Source organism: Amphibalanus amphitrite, unplaced genomic scaffold, assembly GCF_019059575.1.
Source record: "Amphibalanus amphitrite isolate SeventyFive unplaced genomic scaffold, NRLGWU_Aamphi_draft 000454F_arrow, whole genome shotgun sequence".
In the NCBI taxonomy this organism is placed as follows: domain Eukaryota; kingdom Metazoa; phylum Arthropoda; class Thecostraca; order Balanomorpha; family Balanidae; genus Amphibalanus; species Amphibalanus amphitrite.
In genome coordinates, this window is record NW_024881948.1 from 142053 (window position 1) to 161958 (window position 19906).

A 19906-nucleotide genomic window follows, 5' to 3' on the forward strand; every position below is an offset into this window, starting at 1 on the left:
TGCATGGTCATTGCTTGTATTAGAAACATGTTAACAGGACAATTCAATGCAAAAAAGCGTAACAAATTCTTAACGCAGCAAAAAGGAGCCAATATTTTAATAACAACTCCTGTGCAATGAGAACACATTTGCCAGAGTTATTGTGTAGGGCCGGGGACTGTGACCAAGGTGAGACTGGATTTCACCACCGATACGGGACGCATGAGACCAACCAAATCGGCATCAGTGTAGACACTCCCACGGCATTCACGCGAGACGGAGAATGAAGCCCACCCCTCACTGACCACATCTGTGTCCACGTCACAATCCAAGTACACCAGCGGATCACCACACGCACCAGCCGACGGAACACAGTGTCACCATCGGGGGGAACTCTGATTAGTAGTTACCTTCCGAGCTCCCAGCTCCGCCCACCGAGTCTGTGTCCCTCCCTCCCGCGCCGGGCGGCTCCCCGAGTTCGGGTCGCCCGCCCGTCTCACCACACGCACCGCGTCTCCGTCCGTCGGCTAGCCCTTGCTCTGTGTCTGCCGCAGCTGGAGCTGAAGCTTCCCCACCGCCTCCCGACTGGCCTCCTGTTTCGACTCCAGGTCCTTCAGCAGGTCATCGTGCCGCTTCCTGGGCGGGGCACACAGGGGATTCGTGAGGAACCGCTTCTGGCACCGACAGCGAAATAAAGGGGATGGTGGCCCCAGGACAGACGTTAGTAGAAGTTTGCAATGTTCATTTTCGCTTTCAAACGTCAATAATTAATGGCTAGTAGAATGTAGATGGCGAGTTTGGCAACCACAAACAGGATACAGCCGCAGTACACATTATATTATCTAAGACAAGGAAATCCCACAGAAATAATGCAATGCCCTGTAGTACGAATGCAACGTACAATGCGAAGAACGTCACGATAAAAAGCAAAGTTGACGGCGACTCACAGTTCTCCCTTGATGTAGTCGAGTCGCTTGGCCACGTTTTGGCTGGCTTCCTCCGGGTCCTGTTTGACCAGTACCGGGCCGATCAGCTTGTAAACTTTGGCGCCGTCCTCTAGAAGAGACATCTCCTGAGGGAGGCATGAATTACCAGTCAAATATCAAAAACGGACTGACGTGAGATTGACGAACACTGACTCGAGAGTCTAATATTTAACCACGGAAAACGATAAGAACGGTAACGAACAAAGTTTTCACATTCATCATACACATTGAACTAAAACATTTTGCTCCGTGGCGTGAGCACACCGCTGTCATACCTTCATTGATCTGCAATGTACTTGTATCCCTGAATTGAGCTATTAACAACAACTTCAAACATTACATACCTCTTTGACCAAAGCATTTTCATTCATCTGGCCATCGAGGGTTTGTCGAGCTGCCAAAGCTTTTTGGTAATCTGAAAAAGTACATGAATGGTAGGTGAGTGTCTTATTACCAGTGAGCATGACATTTTTCAGCTAGACCTGTCTGTCCTATGTTCTCAACTGTGCATTTGTCTCAAGATAATGGTTCCACCGACCAGTAGTTTGGATAGCAGCTGCGAGCAATCAAACTCGGACCAAATGCACTCACTACACTCCCCCCACACCTCCCAATGAAAGGGGGCAAGACAGTGTGGGGACATTAATTGCAGGAAAAGTAATTGTCCTGGTCGCAGGAACCCTTATCACAATTGTGATCTAATACCCTAATCTCAATGACCAATTGTGCCTGATTTGAATAAAGGTCTTATAAATCTGGCCAATCTCATCAATCAAGTTTCCAATCACAGGACATGCTACTCACCAGTTGAAGACTTGGATCTTTCTTACAATTTTTGTGGAATGGTGGGACTAATTACGCTGAACTCCAGCTTACGTTGTAGTGCTCAAAACATGTGATCAGGAACAAAAACATGGACGAGCTTGAGCATACATGTCAGTTGGGTTCTTATTGTGTATGTGTACAAATGCGAGACTTGCTTCTCCAACTCTAGAATGATTGGAGTGATATGGACACCTGCTGTGCCTCCACTGACTAAACTATTATGTGACTACTTGACCACTAGCAATGTTTAGGCAAATATAGGTGGTGCCCACTGGCCTGCTCTACGTTGCATGAGCCAAAAATATTTCTCTCACCTTTCTGTAGTTGCTTGAACTTCTCAACTTCTGTATGAAACTTTTTTTGGATGGCTTCTGCCATAATCTTTTATTATCTAGCACTTAGACTCAAAAGAAGAAGCACTGCAAAACAAAACACATGTTACCAATCACCAATCCATTTGATTCATGCAGACAAAGCAGTAAGCATATAAGAATGCATACAACGTTGGTTGATTACAATAGGGTTGACCTAAGGTACCCAAGTGTTGAGTGTGTTTTGAGGAGCAATCACAATGGGAGCTTACAGCCTCAACTCCAACTGCCAAGCACCTGCACAAAGTCACTACCACAGCACTCAGTCAAGCAACATGCCTTGCCTCACCCCAGGATAATACGTGGATCAAAATGGCTAGTTAAGAGGGCAGATAACTAGCATATAGAACAGCTGACAGCTGTAACAAATAGCTTCACTGCTTTGCAAATATGTTTACTGCAATCTTCCTATGATTGTTAACATTCAGACAAGTGAATTGATGCTGGTCCCAATCCCATGCATTATGGTGGGTGTCAAGGTCACATGAAGCTGAGGGTCAGGTCACGGTCATTGACCTTTGATGATCTTGGTTCACTTTTTTTGTTTTACACTAGGGTAGTAGGCAGTAGCAGCTGCTTTTGAATTTGGCACACTTTTGTACATTTGTTTGGTGGCTTTGTAGCATATTACAAACTATCAGTGGTCAGTGGTGAGTGGTGGTTGACACCTTCTATGGACAGCCTGTGGCTGTGCCCGGCAGGACCCCTGCAGTTTGACCAATGACCTGACCTGTCACCCCTGCCCAAATGCATCACCTCCACCTGTGGTCATAACCAGCATAAAATTCATGATCAGCACCCCGGAAAACACTCAACATCACTTTACATAGCTTTAGCAAGTCCGGCTTTCCTGAATATTGGGTCATTGACTTGACCAGGAAGCTTAACCTCGGACCTTAGGAACCGCTCGTTTTCTGCAAAGCTCTAGCTTGATCAGGGGCCAAATGGCAAGGGGGTTCAACGGACCTTCCCCCCAAAAATTCGCAGCTTGAGCTTGCAAAACACCACTACGGACGAGGGTTTAAGCATGTGGGTTTTTCAATGGTTTAAACAGAACCAAAATTATATGGCTCTGTTCCTAGACCATGTGCTGTGATTTGTTGGCTCAAGCTTTAAGCTACCCCATCATGCTGATGATGTGTAGTGTATTTGCATTGTGGTTTCACTTTGGGGGTCAGGGAGTGAGGTCCGATGCAAATTGAGATAAAAAATAAATGGACAAACAATGTTTCAAAAAAGGGAAGGTTCTGAAAATTTATAACGGTTAATAAGGATGACATATACAAATAATTAACAACTTCCCGGCCACCACTCCAAACCGCTCACCCCCACACTTATCCAGACGATAGAGAGAGCCCACTAACACACGTGCTATCCGCGAATCAAAGCAATGAAATGCTCAAAACTCAAAAGTGAGAAACGACAAAATTATCTGTTCCACATTGAATGCCGCAAAAGCGTCAACTGCAAATCACTAGGCAACTCCCCTTCACAAACAGAAAATTCATCTAAAACGCGCAAGTTGCTAAGCAACCTGGACATAACCTGCTTTTGCTGAACATAATCGCTAGAAATGGTTATAAATGGTTACTAACACTGAGTAGTGCAAAAGCAAAAGGCCATCTATAGAAATCATTATAGAGTTCAGTGATAGAAATGCAATATTCGTGTTGACATTTGACAGTTACTTATTCAAATTAGATTGTTTTAAGTGTCTATGATACTATTTTGATGATTCAGATTATGTTCATGAGACGATATCATACCAACCAAACTTGTTATTGGTGACTTCAAACTTGGATTGTGTTTGATTCAAGGCTATAGAACTCCTTGATTACAATTAGGTAGGTGCCTACTTATGCACCTACCTAGGTATCTACCCATATAGGTATGTTAACTGTGATTCTTTCCCGCAGGGCAAAAGTCTGCTGATTGAATGACAACAGAACTAAGCAAGACTACATGTCAGAGTTTTGCAGTAATATTGATATGTAGATAGGTACCTACCTACTATTTGTCAACCTGACATGGCAGAGTTAAATCCACTTAGCATAATATTAGTTGAAAATGGAAGCAAGGGAGACAGGCTGCTGTTTCGATACCCATATACATGCAGCGAACCAACCAAATCTACCACCAAAAGTAAGTATCACTCAGTTTACGAGTTGAAGGTATCACTCAGTTTTTGTTTACTCATCTTCATGGTTCATGACTGTGGGGTCAGTTTCACCAAAGTTAAGCCAGTTCAAGGAATTCTAACCCAAAAGCAAAACGATCTCAAGTCATAAGGCACCTTATGTGTGTCTACCAATCATAACATAAAGTACCATGGTCAAATATTATGTATATGTTCACAAATGGTCTTGCTTCAGTGACTATTGTAGACTTTTCCCTGCAACATAACTAGTGGGCTGAATATCAATAGTGAGGAGTAACACCTCTCAGCACCCCTGGAATGTGTCACTTGGTTGTGACTAGGTTGTGCCCTGTGGCTACTGGCTAGTTTGAAATCCTCAGAGATCCATATGGCCCCTTAGAGACTGCTTGGGGCCCTCAGAATGGAGCTCAGAACAGAAGTCTTTGTCTGGTTCCTAAGTCCTAGCTCATGCTCGCCTCATGTGTTTGGCCTTCATACACATGGAGCCTTTTTTGGGCAAGTGAGTGACAAGACCAGATGAATGTGAGACCCTCCAGGCTTGAGTGACTCACATGTGCTGATAGAAACCATTAGACGCTAATGTGGGCCTCCAGCTGACCCAGAGAGGTCTGCATGGCCCTTCAGAGGCTGTGCCTCAGGTCGCATGGTCAAGGCTGAATTGTGGGGCCTTCAGAGTTCAGAGGATTGTGTGGGCCCTCGGAAGTCGGTTTGGGTCAATGGCAGCCACCATGGGGTCTTAAAGGTCGATGTGGGCCCCTACTTAAGATGCTGGGACACCAGGGGCCTGCATTAGGCCACATGGACCCTCGAAAGAGACTGGCATGGAACCTTTTCCCCTCGTCCACTTGGTCCTGTGACAGCCCTAGAGAGATCCACAACAAAATGTTACCGACTCCCGAAACCTTGTCGAAATTTCGAATCCCTTGTAGTCTGGAAACTGGACACATGTGGCGGCACGGGTAGTAGTGGCGCTGCCGGTACTTGAGGCTGAGTCCGGACTCCCCTCGACCAGGTAGAACGGGCAGAATGACTGCCGATCGATCAGGCGACCGGCCCGCCGAACCAGACACGGCGAGCGGCAGCCCGGCAACTTGATGTACTGCCTGGCTGAGGTGCTTCAGTACCTCAGTCGCCTACCGCATTCCGGAAACCTATCGATAGAGAAGCAGTACTGGCTCTGAAAGCAGCGTGAATGGTCCGTCGACGGCAGAGAGCGGTGGCTTAGGAAGCACTGGCTCCGCATGAAGATTAGAGGTGGACGGCATCAGAAGAGTTTTGGGCTCTTGACAGAAGCTCTGGTCAGCTGTAGAATACAATCTCATTGTTCGTGCTACGTTTCGGCCCGTCAGTTATCAGTTAGAGGCCAACATAATAGCCATCTCGTGTTTGTGTTCGATAGGCTCTGGCATAGGTGAGGCACCACTGTACGAGCTCGTAATTACCTGAGACGAAAAACTTCCTGTCGGGCGGGACAAGTCTCGATAGTTATTATCTGTCCGGTGAGCAGACTAGCGTCCTGCAGCTGTGAGACATTGGTTTCATTTTCTGACCCATTCTGTGGTCGCCCTTGTCGCCCTCCAGAACTATTGACTTGAAATCGAGCCGGCCGTGGCATCGCATGCGATCTGTTAACCCGTCCTTCCTTTCAACTTCATTCATTTCATTGAACGCCTGTATCGTTTTGTGTCGTGGTCGTGTGTGCTTAGCTTTGACGCTCCTAGTCTGTTACCCCTCAAAATGGACACATTTTCTCAGTCGGGGTCGCGACCGTTGCATTGGAACCACTTGTCTCAACAGTCACTGCTTGATACGGACTGCTGTTGCTCGCTGTTGGAGACTACTGCTGTTTTTGCTACCGTAATGTATTGCGTCTTATTTGCTGCGAAGATAATTACTAACCTTTTCCACAGGCTACCGTCAGAACCCGTATGCGCTGGATGTGACCGAAGACCTCTTTGCGATACGGACTCGTCATTCCTCTAACATAAGCAACCACCGGCTGGTCGGATTCACGGACAAGGTAATGAAAAGTAACATTCATGCTGCTATAAACTGGGAGTGGTGTCCTTATATGTAGACAAATATTATTTTCATTTGATTGTCACTTTTCCGAACGCCACTTGTGCGAGGTGTTTAGGCAGTCTACTCACTGAGGTACCTATGTGGCTGGGTTTCACCCGTCGGTAGTTTGTAGTGAACAGGAGTCGGGGACAGCTACCTATGATCGCTCTCGCGGTCCCCCTGACCAGATATTCCCGGCTCCGTGCCCGTCAGGTGCTGTCGAACCTGTGCGCCGTCCAGTCGCGCCTGGTCGGCCAGAAATTCGAGGTAAAGGTGAACGATGTGCGGTTCGTCGGACACCCGATCTCCATCCAGGCCGACCACCGGCGAACCTCTAACGACGAGAACAAGTCCACCATCCACCTGTTCCACATCGTGTTCGCGCTCTGGGTGAGAACAGCCTCGGGACGGTCGCTGCAACACTTGGTCTTCCAGCAGTCCAACGATTATTAATCGTAGTTGGCCTGAACTGAAATTGCGTAATTCTATGTAAACCCAGCATAGACCTCCTTATACCTCTGTATAAGACTTCGTATACAGAGCAATGTCCCAAAATTTGTCGATTTGGGTGGGAAACGACATCCAAATGAAATTCATTTTCCACTCTCACCACCAATTTTTAAGAACAATTTTCCACTCCCAACCAAGAAAACCTAGATTTTTTACCTATAGAAAGAGCAGTTGTGTGGATGCCAGGTTTAGCATCAAGCAGCCTACAACGTAGAATAAAGTATAATGCTTTTTGTCGTTTTTCACTCTTTTTGGATCTAATCAAATCAGCAGTTTTTCACTCTCTCCCCTCTTTTTGGTGGGAAATTTTCCCCTCTGACACCCAAGACAAAACTCAATTTTGGGACACTGATACAGAGTTGTCTGAGTTCCCTCCTCCATCCTTCCCCAGAAACCTGACCCAGCTGCCGCGTGCCGCAGGCTAAGGCGAACCACTCCGTGGTGAACTGCTACCATGACCTGAGTCGGCGCGTCGGCATCGCCGTGTACCACGAGGAGAAGCGGTGCCGCTACATCACCAAACAGGCCAAAAAGATGCTAGGTGGGCGGCGCTCCCGATAGGTCTGTAAATTACACGGCTTTGTTGTACTCGAATTGCTTACTACTGATCAATCAACAGCTTTGAGGACCGGACTAGGATGCCCAAAAGTACGACTGTTAGCTAAAATTCCGCTGCTCACTTCCGTATATCTGCCGTGAGTTATCCGATTGACGAATTTTCCCACCCGCCTCCCCTACCGCCCGAGCAGTGTCTGACGTGGCGCCCTCTCCCTCTCCGACAGCCGTGCACGACGACCACGCCTCCTCGCAGCAGGATTCGCCCCGGGAGTCGCCCTTCGCCCAGGTGCTGGCCACCAGTCAGCTGGCGCGCGAGCTGAAGGCCGTCTATGATGGGTACGGCACCTCCGCTGGTGGGACTGGTCCGCGACACTAGGCGCTGGGGCAGTTAGGGGGCAAACTAAGACTATTTGGGGGGTTATGAGGGATGCGAGTGAGAAATCGTTAAGGGTACACGGACAACTGAATCATAAGGCTAGGTTAGATTAGAGTTAGGTTGCATGCATTGAAGCTTGACCTCGACATTGACTTGACATTGACCTCATGTTCGTTCTCTCGTTCAGCCTTTGTTCCTCTGGAAATGCAATGTGTTGTCTTTGGCCAGTTGCCGTCTGATTTTTCCTGATCCATACGCCGGCTGTCACTGACCTATCTTTTGGGATTTTTTTTTTTGTAAAGAGAAGTTTAACCTTTTCCTTGAATTCACCGCACCAGCCATAAGTTCAATGAAAAAACGCCACAGCTTAGCAAAGGTTACACCCGATCACGTCTGCCCGTAGCAGAGCACCCGTCGTTTCTCGTCCCGCGGCGGGTGTCGGTACCATTCAGCGACTGTCTGCCCGGACGTGTCCCTAGGCTGGTGCAGACGGGCACCGTGCACCTGAGCATCGGCGGCTGGATCGACGTCAGCTTCTGTCTGCCGCAGAAGATTCACAAACTGCACTTGGAGGAGCGCACAGTGGAGGTGGGCGAACATTTCACATCGCACAGGCCACTGTGAATGGTCCGCGAGGGCGTGGATTCACACAATATATCCACTAGCTTGATGTGCGATACCATATTCAGAGCTTTACGCAGTGCGTGTTAGAGGCGAGTACTTAGGCTGATGGATCGCCATTCAAACAGTCTAGTGCTACCCAAGCTCCCCATCAGGCCGAAGGCGAATGACATACCACGTCCGACTCCACCGAGTGCCGCTGACCCACATATAACCTGCAGTCTGCGCCCTCTGCCCGGCAGCCGGAGGACATCTACCGGTGCGTGCGACTGCTGCAGCCGTTCCACACGCTGCTGCTGCTGGAGGAGCAGCGCCAACTGGTGGCCTCGCTCAGCCCCGACTCGTCGCCCACGCTGCGCCGGCTGGTGCGCGTCGCCAACCCGGTGCGCAGTCTGCAGCACCTGGCCGCCGACGCCGACCTCACACTGAGGCACGTGTTCGAGGTGAGGCTGTCACTCCGGCAGGGCGGGGGCTTCAGCTCGACCTTCTAAAATAACGTGTGGCGTGCTATCTTCTTTGTGGATGGTCATTGTTTGATGTTTGAACGTGTCCGGAGTTGTGAATGATGACCGATATTCCGTGCGTTTTCAGCTAACCAGCCAGCTGGTGTACTGGGCCAAGGCGACCATTATCTACCCGCTGTGTGAGAAGAATATCTACGTCATCTCGCCACACGCACCCACCAAACTGTGAGTCGGCTGACACTTGTGTAATGGAGCTTCTAATTTTCCGATGGAATTGATGTGCATTTTTATCGTAGCTAGTGCGTGGTAGGCCAGTGTTCGAGTCGTTCACGTTTACATTTTATAAATAATGGAGCTGCCGAGCAACCATTTCATGTCTAGAAATGTTAGAAGATATGAATGAAGGTTCGTATCAGCACTCAGCAGCTTGCTGAAGGTTCACCAACTTCATTGTAACCGTCACACTATTGATGTGGGCTGCCCGCTTCTCGGTGGGCCCGTTTTCTCTTATCTTGTGGCATGAAAGCAATGCCTCTAAACGTATTCGTGATGTGTTACTAAGTTCTCGGACCCGTTTATGGCAGGAACTCGAAGCTGGCGAGCGACTTTGCGGAGGAGTTTGGCCAGAACCTGCACCAGGTGTTGTCCGAGTACTCGATGCCGTCGACGCTGAGCCAGAAGGTGACGCCGTTCTCTGCGCACCACCAGCTGCCCACCAAGGTGCAGGTGCTCGTGTGGCTGCTGCAGCGCCGGCTGCTCATGCAGCTCCACTGCTATGTGTTCTTCACGCCGACCATGCGGCTGCCGAGCGGCGGGCCGGCGCCGGGCAGCCGCCAGTCGACCCCGGACAGCCTGTCGGCCGCCGCCAACACCGCCTCCGACACCAGCTCCGGTCAGTGGCGTGATGTCTGCTGCATGCTGTCGAATAACGGGCTGCTGAAACGAGCGAATATGCTGCCGTTTTCACATACAGCAAGGTCTAACTCAACGGATAATCTCAGCAAATGTTATTGGTTTGAGGATTCGACTGTTTAACGCGATACCTAGCCTGAGCAGTTATGTGTGACTTCTAAGAACTGTATAAATTTGTCATGGGTTCCACTGAGTTAGTTTCTCGATGTGCCGGTCGTCTGTGACCTGACCCGTGCCCTTTGTGCCCAGTGGCGGACGGCGCGCCGCCCGTGAGCGCCCCCTCCCTGGACCAGCTGGCGGAGGCGTCGCTGGCCTCGCTCACCGACCCGGAGCGAGAGGCCGTTCTCAAGGTGCCCGCCGCCAAGGACCCCGACAAACTCCGGCTCTTCACCAGGTCCGTACTGAGTCTGGGTGATTTGTTCATGTGTGCTGTTCAAGGGGAAATGTTTCATGACCGCGAATGACGCAGGTCGCAGGGCTGTGATGTGCTTTGCGACTGCCGGTTGGCCAATCAGCCACACGTCTGTGACGTCCTCTCGCTATGATGACGTCCGATTGACATCCCCGCTCTCCGTTTTCTGCCAGGCTGCTGCAGTACTTTAACGGTACGCACCACCTGGAGGAGATAATGTACCGGGAGAACGTGCGCCGCTGGCAGATTCACCAGGTACTGGAGGAGTTTGGTGACGTGCTCACCACGTGTCAGCGCTGCGACGAGATGTCCGTCCACCACGACAGCCGCTGCGACTGATTGCACGGACGGCGCTCGGCCGGCGTCGGCTCGTGTTTCAGCGGCCTCGTCGTAATGGCTGTGGTAGTGACGGCTCGTCGCTGCGCGGTACCGGTGGCGAGAGCTCCGCGTGGCACGGCGATCGTGGACCGTAACTGCAGCGCAGGGACGGCTCAACGTGCTAGCGAACGTCGTACGGTCGTTGTTGGAGCTCTCGACGCCTTGTGCAGGACGACGTCCCGTATTCAATGGGTAGGTCGCTCAGGTCCGGAAAGTCGCTTACGGGGTAAACTTTAGGATTGTGATGTAGCATTTTAGGTGCATGTGCTTTTGTTCCTGATGTATCGATCCCTCCCACGGGTACCGAGGGTGTTGAGACAGAGTGTTAACGGCGCCGCAATATTGAATTGGATGATCGTGCTGAGTAACTTGTATGTTACCGATGACACATGGCTCGTGATAAATGACATTTTATACAGATGTTTCTTGCATCGCGTCGATGCTCCTCGCTCCTTTCGCTCGTACAGGACCTCAGATACGGTTGTTTTGCCGTTGGGTTCGGCTCGGCCTCGGGTGATGGTGATTTGGCGACTGACGCAAAGCAATCGGGGATGCGCATGGGGTTATATCGATAAACCGGGGCAACAGAGATTCAATGTGCTGGTTCACGACCCAGGTTCACCGTTTGGTTGTTTGAAATTAAGTATGAAAATTACTAATTAGTCAATTTCATCACCTTATTCAATTGGTAGGTACCTACTTCGGTAGTTAGGTATGTACCTACTGAAAATCACTCGTTTTGATCTACTCGAACGAGGAAGGGGTCATTTTGTCGCTATACACTCCTGCAGACAGGCGCGTAACCACCACTGGGGACACTGGGGACCGGTCCCCAGTAACTTTTGGGTTACTGGGGACCGTCCCCAGTAAAACTGACGACCTCAATTTGCTACAATAGCGAAATATTGTCTCTAAATCAACGTGAGGAGTAATATGTAGTCAACGTAAGACAAAACTATGGATGTTTTGTTTACCCAGCGCCCGGGTGGGCCTCTCAGCCAGCTTCGCCAAAATGGTGTGGGCTTTTTGGCCACACCAGGTTATCTCGGAAAGTAAGCAAGCTAGAAAGACGAGGTAAAAAGCAACAGATAACTCGCTACAGTATCTTTCAGAAGTACCTACATCATTTTTTTTTTATCAGGTCCGCTGAGGTCACTACAGGTCACCAATTGTAAAATTTTCACGAAATTTTATTCCCGATTTGGACAACTTTTCACAAATACGCGCATAAGTCAGGAACCAATAGAGCTGCAATGCCGCGGGAAAGCCCATTCGATAGCGCTTTCAAAGGCCTTTCTGAGAAATGCTCTCAGATTTGACCTAAGATAAACGTTTTAGCTTCCAGGCTGACGTTTTTGCGGAAAAGGTTTTTGCATCATAGCTTTGGACTTAAAGCTTGTATGACGCTGATTTTACCGGCATCGCGTTTGTCTCGCCGAGACGCGTTGAATGAACTATAAGTTGACCTGAAAAGGTCAACTTCAAAATTTAACCCCTGTTCCAGATCACGGAAAAGGTCATGTTGCATGTCATTTGATTGGCATTGTTGAGCTGAACACATTCATACTGTTTCAGCGCTCTAGCATGTTACTACATAAAGTTGTGGGGAAAAAACTGTTGGAGATGTTTCATGACCTGAGATGAGCTGAGGGGCATAAAGGGGTCAAAGGGGTCATTCATGTTATCTATGACTTGACATTAGGTCACCGATGTGAAAGCTTTGGGATAGGTATACGAAATTTTCATGCTGATTTCCTCAAGTAAAAGCTCGAGGTTCAAACTTCTGGGATGTAGGCTATAGGAATGACAGTCACAAAGTTTTTAGAGGCATGGTTACTTTACTTGTCCTGGTGACCTGACCTTAGGTGACCTGGGGTCAAAATTTTGACACACGATGCGAAATTGAGGTATCATAAGCTATACCAAGTTTCACGGCGGTGCGCGCCTCGGTTTTCTTTACACGCGTAAAATAAGCTGGCAGGTGTGGCCAAAAACACCACACACACTCTCCCCCCCCCCCCACACACACACACACACACACTCCGGCGAAGGCTGATCCTGAAATATCATATTTGGTCTTCGTGGCCCTCCATGTGGTCCCCAGTAACTTCAGACTCGTGGTTACGCGCCTGCCTGCAGAAAATTTCGCGGGCATTTACTTGTCATTTGACCGTCTGTGAGCAATATCATCCCAGTTGTGGATTTTTCATTTTTTTTTTTCAATGCCGAGAGCGAGGTCGACGTCACGTTGCACAACCACCCGCAACCGCGCAAACGGCGATTTTTTTTTTTATTCAATCGGGAAAAGTTTTTGTCTTATGACGTATCTTTGAACAGCCAATGGGATGAATTATCTAGAGCTGTTGACCATAAGGGCTATTTATTGAGTTGTTTTAGATAGTATGGAATAATTGTTTTTCGAGTTTAAGAATGGCGATGTTGCTGAAACATTTTAATTTTTCGCATTTACAGTAAAACTACCATAACAAAGGTCAAGAAAGCATAAAATAAAATTGGTCTAGTGACGTCATTTATTTTCCTAACTTAAAAATTTATTTCAGCTTTAATCAAATTCCTAATTCCGCAAAGCTTGAAGTTGTCCACGCGAGAGAGTTTTCTTCTGTTTGTTACCAGTGGCCGGCAGAGAATCTAATATTTTCACCGCTTTTGAGCTAGTTACTCGAACAAGTCACAAATCAGTAGGCACCTAGTTAGCCTTGCACCTAGTGACGGGCGACAGCACCTATTCCTTTCATTTTTGAAGTGATAACGGTACAAAGTGCAAGCATTTCTATCTGTGAAGAATCAAAGCTCTTTTAGTGACCAGGTAAGTCATGAGATTATTGCTATTCTTACTGTTCTATTTTCCAACCTTCTCCCATGTTTAAGTGCTTGGTTGCTAAGGCTTGGTCGCAGCTTATTCAAGGTCCGGAGTCATCCATCAATCATCATTTTCAAGCTGTTTTACCGAAAGGTCGTTTTCTGACAGTCGGGGAAACTATGGTAAAATCTGCTATTTTTAGCAGTCTGCTATTTTTAGCAGAAATCTGCTAAAAATGGGTACGCATGTGACGTCATCGTACCCAAATATAGCAGATTTGGGTACGGCCCCATACAAAAGCAGATCTGCACCCTAATTGAAGCAAATGCGCATCAAATGCCTGGCAGATTCATGATGAGAATAGTGCTGAGAGTGATCTCTGCTATTTTTGTTCAGATCCGACTATTTTCAAATTCATTATTTGAAAATAGTCGGATCTGAACAAAAATATCAGAGGACATTCTCAGCACTATTCTAATCATGAATCTGCCAGGCATTTGATGCGCATTTGCTTCAACTAGGGTGCAGATCTGCTTTTGTATGGGGCCGTACCCAAATCTGCTATATTTGGGTACGATGACGTCACATGCGTACCCATTTTTAGCAGATTTCGGCTAAAAATAGCAGACTGCTAAAAATAGCAGATTTTACCGTGGTTTCCCCGACTGCTGAGATCTGTGGGGAGGAGAGCTGTGGGCCTTACTAACAACTGGATAAATTCTGCTGGCTGGCCAGCTGGCGAGGCACGATAGCTATGGTGCTTAATAATATAAACATGGTAGTAGATGGACATGAGCACGTAAAATGGCACTCAGAAAAATCGATAGATAGATCTTAGGTTGTTTATATCAAGCATTGATATATAACAAGCTCTGCTAGTAGCACTAGCATACAGCGCCAGCTGGCAAATTATCCAGAAAAGAGTATGGCCCAGAGCTGTTACTATGCTTTTGAAGCTAGTTTACACCTGAACTTGTTTCATCATGGATATTCTTATGCATCATGAGATAGTTCAAGTTGTGTTGTGCCTAGATTGTACATGTGAAAAGCTGCTGTAAGTTCAAGTGTGGTGTGTTTGTGCCTACTGGCAAAATGGAATTCTGAGGTTTTTATGAATCACATTGATATTTTACCAACTGCATGAAAAATAATGAAATGGTTTAGAATTTGAACATTGCAAAGTATGATTGCCTTTATGATAATCATAGAATTGCTGACAAGATGCTATCATTAACACCTAGTTATCAAAAACTTAAGTAAATATGAAGATGATATCCATTAGATAAACATAATCTAACCTTACCAAACCTTACCTACTAACATGCCAAACAACCTACTTACCTACAACCTACAACCTACCAGCCTACCAACCTACCAACCTACAACCTACCAACCTACAACCTACTAACCTACCAACCTACAACCTACCAACCTACATCCTACCAGCCTACAACATACCATTTGGACTTCATCTTCACATATACCAAAACTTGTAGAGTTAAACTCATTTTGAGAGGGTCCATTTTAAAACCAGCAGTGACAAACTGCAGGTGCCCTTTCTGGGCTGTCAGCCTTAGCTATGATGCCTATGACCTTTCTGAAAAACATTGGTAAGCACTGCCCTGGCACTTGGTAAGCACTGCCCTGGCACTTGGCAGCACCTACTACCTATTCCAAAAGCATAGATAAATAAAACTCCTACCTCTGAAGTGTACCTGATTGCAAGCTATATATAGGCATGTAATTCAAAACTCTATAGGAGGTATGTTTTGTATGAAGTGATTGATTCTATTCAGTGGCATTAAATTCAGTCAGACATTACATAACTATTCATTATCCACACAGTCACATACAATCTGCTAGAAGGATTGAATACACAATCAGCTCCTGTGCTTACAGTTCTGGCTTTTTGTCACCAGTTAACCCTGGCTGGGCTGATAGTGTGGCTGCCATTACCAAGTTCGCAAAGGTAGTGTGCAATAGCCTTTGCATTTATAAAAGTGAACTTTTGAGAAGGACACCATATAATTGGAATAATACTGATAACTCAAGCAATAGTATTAATTAAATCTTTTAGAAAGAGGAAAAGTCCATGGTTTCAATATTTTTTCCCCAAATGGAAGGAAGTCCTTTGTTTTGTGAGATACCTATATAAATCAACTATCACCTTTAAACATGATAAGTAATCATGAAATTAATGTAGTGGTTGCCATGCATGATCCATGGAGCAGGAGCCACGTGGGGCCTCGGAGTGGCACCGGCAGTGCCACGCCTCTTCTTGCCTTGCAGAATGGCGGTGCGTACGCAATTCGAGGGTAACAACGAGATTGGCGTGTTCTCTAACCTCACGAACGCCTACTGCCTGGTGGGGATCGGCGGCTCGGAGAACTTTTACAGCCTGTTCGAGTCGGAGCTGGCCGACCAGATCCCCGTGGTGCACGCCTCCATCGCCGGCTGCCGCATCGTCGGCAACCTGAGCGTGGGCAACCGGCACGGCCTGCTGGTGCCCAGCACCACCACCGACCAGGAGCTGCAGCACCTGCGCAACTCGCTGCCCGACTCGGTGCAGATCCGCCGCGTCGAGGAGCGGCTCTCGGCGCTCGGCAACGTGATCGTCTGCAACGACTACGTGGCGCTGGTGCACCCGGACCTGGACCGTGAGACAGAGGACATCCTGGCCGACACGCTCAAGGTGGAGGTGTTCCGGCACACACTGGCCGACAACCTGCTGGTGGGCTCGTACAGCTGCCTGAGCAACCAGGGCGGCCTGGTGCACCCCAAGACCACCAGCCAGGACCTGGACGAGCTGTCGTCGCTGCTGCAGGTGCCGCTGGTGGCCGGCACCGTAAACCGCGGCTCGGACGTGCTCGGCGCCGGCCTGGTCGTCAACGACTGGTGCGCGTTCGCCGGTCTGGACACCACCTCCACCGAGCTGAACGTCATCGAGAGCATCTTCAAGCTGCGCGACGACGCGGCGGCGCCCACCATGAGCGGCATGCGCGACACCCTCATCGAGAGCATATCGTAATGGGGCGAGGTGCGGGCGCGGGAGGGGCCAGAGACGGTGCGGCGGGCCGAGTGAGTCCGTCCACCGCCGGACCGGACGGTCTGTCTGTGCACATGTTGACGTGTTGAGGGACCGGTTTGTCGGTGGGATGTCGCACGGCAACATCTGTCGTAGTCTGCGCGGTGTTGCGGGCTGTACGCGGGTGTCCGTTCGGGAAACGATATCCTGTTTTGATCTGCGATGGTCGCTACGTGATATCGGGTGTGGCATTTTTATATTTTTCGGAATTGATGGAGCTTGCTCGAAGTGTTGAGCTATGCTTCTTCAAGTACTGTTATCGCTAACAAATATACATGAAACGCATTTCCGTTGATTTTAGGCTGAATAAATGCGACTTCTGCAAGCTCTGCTGCTGTGTTTGTGGGGAATATTAAGTCGTCTGTGGCTGGTGGATATGGGTGGGTGAGGATTGGTGACGTGTGCGACCGAGGAGGTTGGTGTCGCCGCGCCCGGCCGCTGACGCCTGCGGACAGCTGGACGTTTGCGCTGGTTTCAGGATGACGTCACGCGGCCGCGAGGAGCTGCTCGCGCGGCTGGCCACCTTCACACCGGCGCGCTGGCCCGGAGAGCCGCTGAGCGCGCTCGAGTGCGCGCGCCGCGGCTGGCGCCTGGAGGCCGGGCCGCTGCTGCGCTGCGCCGCCTGCGAGGCGGCCGTGCCGGCGCGTCTGCCGTCCGCCGGCCGCCACCGTCTGCGCGCTGAGTGCGTGTCGCGACTGCGCCGGCTGGTGGCCGAGGGACACCGGGCCGGCTGCCGGTGGTCGGCGGCGCCGCTGTCGGCCGGCCAGCTCCGGCCGCCGCTGCCGGAGACACCCGCCGAGCGGCGCCGGCTGGCCGAGGCGGTGGCGCGCCTGGCGGCCGCCGACGTCCCGCTGCCCGCCGACTCCGCGCCGCTGGAGCCCAGTCTGGAGCCGGAGCGGAGCGCCGCGCTGCTGACCGAGGCGCTCGGCTCCGAGCCGCCGCACTCTGAGCGAGAAATGGTGAGAGCTGGGGCGGTCCCGGGACACTGTATGTGTACTGTGTAGGGTGCTGGTGCATTGCGGGGTGGTATACGGCCCCGGGGTACTGCTGGGTGTCACAGGGTACTGCCAGTGTTTTGTCATTGTGGGAGCTGACCGTGTCACCGTAGAGTTCAAAGTCATTGAAGGCAGACGGAACTGGGTTTTGATCTCACTATGGTGTTTGACGCCGATGAGTATCATTTTGCTCGAAACGTGACGTTTAGAGAACACTTGTCTTTTGCTGAAATGTAAAACTACGGTTCCGTTGGTAAATTGTTCATCCGTCGCCATTAAAGCGTTGAACACAGTATTCTTGCGAATCGCTCGCTTCGGGTGATATTATTTGTTTCAGTTCAATATTGTTACGCTGCCATTGAAAATACTGCGTCGTTGTGTTTCATTGACATGCTTTACTTAACCCCATCCGGTTCTGTTCTACCGTTCCAGATTGCGCTGAGCTATGGGCTGGCCGGTTGGGAGTTGGCGTCCAACGAGAGGTTTCTTCGCTGCACCTTCGGCTGCCGCACGTGGGACACCTCGGTCCGACCGTCGCCAGAGGACGCTGCTGTTGGAGGTCAGAAGACACCCGCAGCCGGTGACGACCTCATTCAGAACGCGCTGGACGAGTGTGGACTGGAGGAGCTGGACTTTGAGATGTCGGAGGAGCCGGACCAGAGGGAGGAGGGTGACACCGGCGGCACGCGGGGAGTGGAGGCGAACAGTGGTGATGAGGGGCCTGAAGGTGCTGGAGGAGATGTTGCGGTGGAGGGCGGTGGTGCACTGGGATCGGATGACGGCCCCCGGTCCCCCGAGGCTCAGGGCAGTGCTGAAGAGCGCCCTGACCCGACCCAGGCTGTCACTGCCGAAGCCGGCGACTCGGCTACACCCGGAGACGCTGTGTCCGTGCCAGTCTCTGCTGCCGAGTTCAGTACTGACCATCCAAAGACTGATGATGCTGAGGATGACGATACCAGCTCTCAGCTGACGGCCGGGGGCGATAGTGACCGTCCGACCTCGGCCGGGGGCGGTGCTGCCCCGTCCCCCGCCCGGCCGGAGGGGAGCGAGGAGTCGGGCTCGCCGATCGCCGAGACCCCGGCCTCTCCCGACGAGAGCCAGCCGTCTGGCTCGGAGCGCTCCCCAGAGGTCGGCAGCGCGAGCGGCTCTCCGGACACGCCGAGGGACCGGTCTGACGGCTCCCCGGAACCGGTCGGCGGCGACGGACAGCCGGTAGAGGGCGAGGGAGCGGAGCCGGTAGAGGGCGAGGGAGCAGAGCCGGTAGAGGGCGAGGAAGCGAAGCCGGCGGAGGGCGAGGGAGCGGAGCCGGTAGAGAGCGAGGGAGCGGGGTCGGTAGAGGGCGAGGCAGCAGGGTCGGTGTCCGACGGCTCGCCGCTGCGGGAGCAGGAGGGTGGGTCGCCAGCAACGGAGGAAGGCGAGCAGGAGGAGCTGCCGGCGGTGTCTGTCGACGATGGGGACGAGTCCGTCTCGTCGGACCGCTTGGAGGAGGGGGATGGTGGTTCAGAGGCGGCACCGGGGTCGGACGGGGACGGTGGTTCGCAGGGAGGGGACGAGCCGCCGGTGGGTGACCGCTGCACCGACGAGTCGTCTCAGGAGAGCCGCTCCGAGGACTCATCTGACAGTGGGGAAGAGACGCGCATACCGGAGCCGTCGGACAGCGGAGCAGCGAGAGACAGCGTCGACCCGCCCTCTGCGATCCTCACCACCCCCACAGCGGCGGCCAACACCACCCCCACGGCCACCGTGACCACTCCGACGGCCTCCGAGGACCCGAGCCACGCGGCCGAGACGGCCACCACGGCCGCGCTCAGCACCCCGATCGCCGCCGACGACACGCCTCTCACAGAGCAGCAGGCGCGGCCCGGGAAGCGGCCGGCCGACTCGCCGACGGCGGGTGACTCTGCAGTGAAGCGGGCGCGCCGTCGTCCGGTCGGTCCGCTGGACGGCCACCGGTGCTGGTGCCCGTGGGTGGCCGGGGTGGACGGCGGCGAGCCGGGCTGGCGGCGCGCCGTGGCCACCCTCTCGGCGGCCGGTCAGCCGGCCGGCGAGCACTGCTGGCTCGGGGACGCCGCGCTGGACACCATGCGCCGCGTGTGGGCCACGCTGGACCAGTGGACCTCCCCGGTGGCGGCCAAACCGGCGCTCCGGGCCTGAGAACGCCGCGCTCCCCGTGTCCGGGCCTGAGAACGCCGCACTCCCCGGGTCCCAGACTGCGGCACCCTGCGAGCGGGCATCCCCAGTTCAAGACTTTTCCCGGTCTTCGGACCGTCTGAAAACTTGTCTCGAACCGTCGGACAGAGCACAGAAAGGCGGACTCCATACGAGACATATGTCATGTTCACTTCCATGCTTGAGCACAGCTGGCAATGCTAATAAAATACCGCATCCGTCACC

General features: G+C 51.4%; 4 protein-coding genes across 8 annotated transcripts; 3 read left to right on the top strand and 1 right to left on the bottom strand.

Annotated features, from left to right (window-relative positions):
• Positions 1-3564, bottom strand: LOC122391796 (prefoldin subunit 6-like). 5 transcript variants are annotated; one of them, XM_043386046.1, is made up of 5 exons: positions 3488-3564; positions 2105-2209; positions 1310-1380; positions 927-1051; positions 1-615 (listed from the first exon to the last, which is right to left on the bottom strand). In XM_043386046.1, the coding sequence occupies exons 2-5, from the start codon at positions 2166-2168 to the stop codon at positions 507-509; spliced, it is 369 nt and encodes a 122-aa protein (XP_043241981.1). In that variant the 5' UTR covers positions 2169-2209; positions 3488-3564; the 3' UTR covers positions 1-506. The 5 variants fall into 5 exon arrangements, with proteins under 5 accessions (XP_043241981.1, XP_043241980.1, XP_043241982.1 ...); XM_043386045.1 differs by having other exon boundaries at positions 3526-3556; XM_043386047.1 differs by having other exon boundaries at positions 3530-3552.
• Positions 3565-3740: 176 nt separating this feature from the next.
• Positions 3741-11029, top strand: LOC122391795 (GATOR complex protein NPRL3-like). The gene is made up of 12 exons (XM_043386043.1): positions 3741-3803; positions 4078-4303; positions 6230-6339; positions 6594-6770; positions 7311-7431; positions 7673-7784; positions 8304-8412; positions 8688-8888; positions 9037-9134; positions 9494-9801; positions 10071-10215; positions 10407-11029. Exons 2-12 carry the CDS (start codon positions 4189-4191, stop codon positions 10570-10572), a joined length of 1662 nt encoding a protein of 553 aa, XP_043241978.1. The 5' UTR covers positions 3741-3803; positions 4078-4188; the 3' UTR covers positions 10573-11029.
• A 2165-nt stretch (positions 11030-13194) lies between these two features.
• On the top strand, positions 13195-16847 carry LOC122391788 (eukaryotic translation initiation factor 6-like). Its single transcript, XM_043386034.1, has 2 exons — positions 13195-13438; positions 15722-16847. The coding sequence occupies exon 2, from the start codon at positions 15723-15725 to the stop codon at positions 16458-16460; it is 738 nt and encodes a 245-aa protein (XP_043241969.1). The 5' UTR covers positions 13195-13438; position 15722; the 3' UTR covers positions 16461-16847.
• A 60-nt stretch (positions 16848-16907) lies between these two features.
• Positions 16908-19906, top strand: LOC122391790 (sialidase-like). Its single transcript, XM_043386035.1, has 2 exons — positions 16908-17476; positions 17945-19906. The coding sequence occupies exons 1-2, from the start codon at positions 16997-16999 to the stop codon at positions 19664-19666; spliced, it is 2202 nt and encodes a 733-aa protein (XP_043241970.1). The 5' UTR covers positions 16908-16996; the 3' UTR covers positions 19667-19906.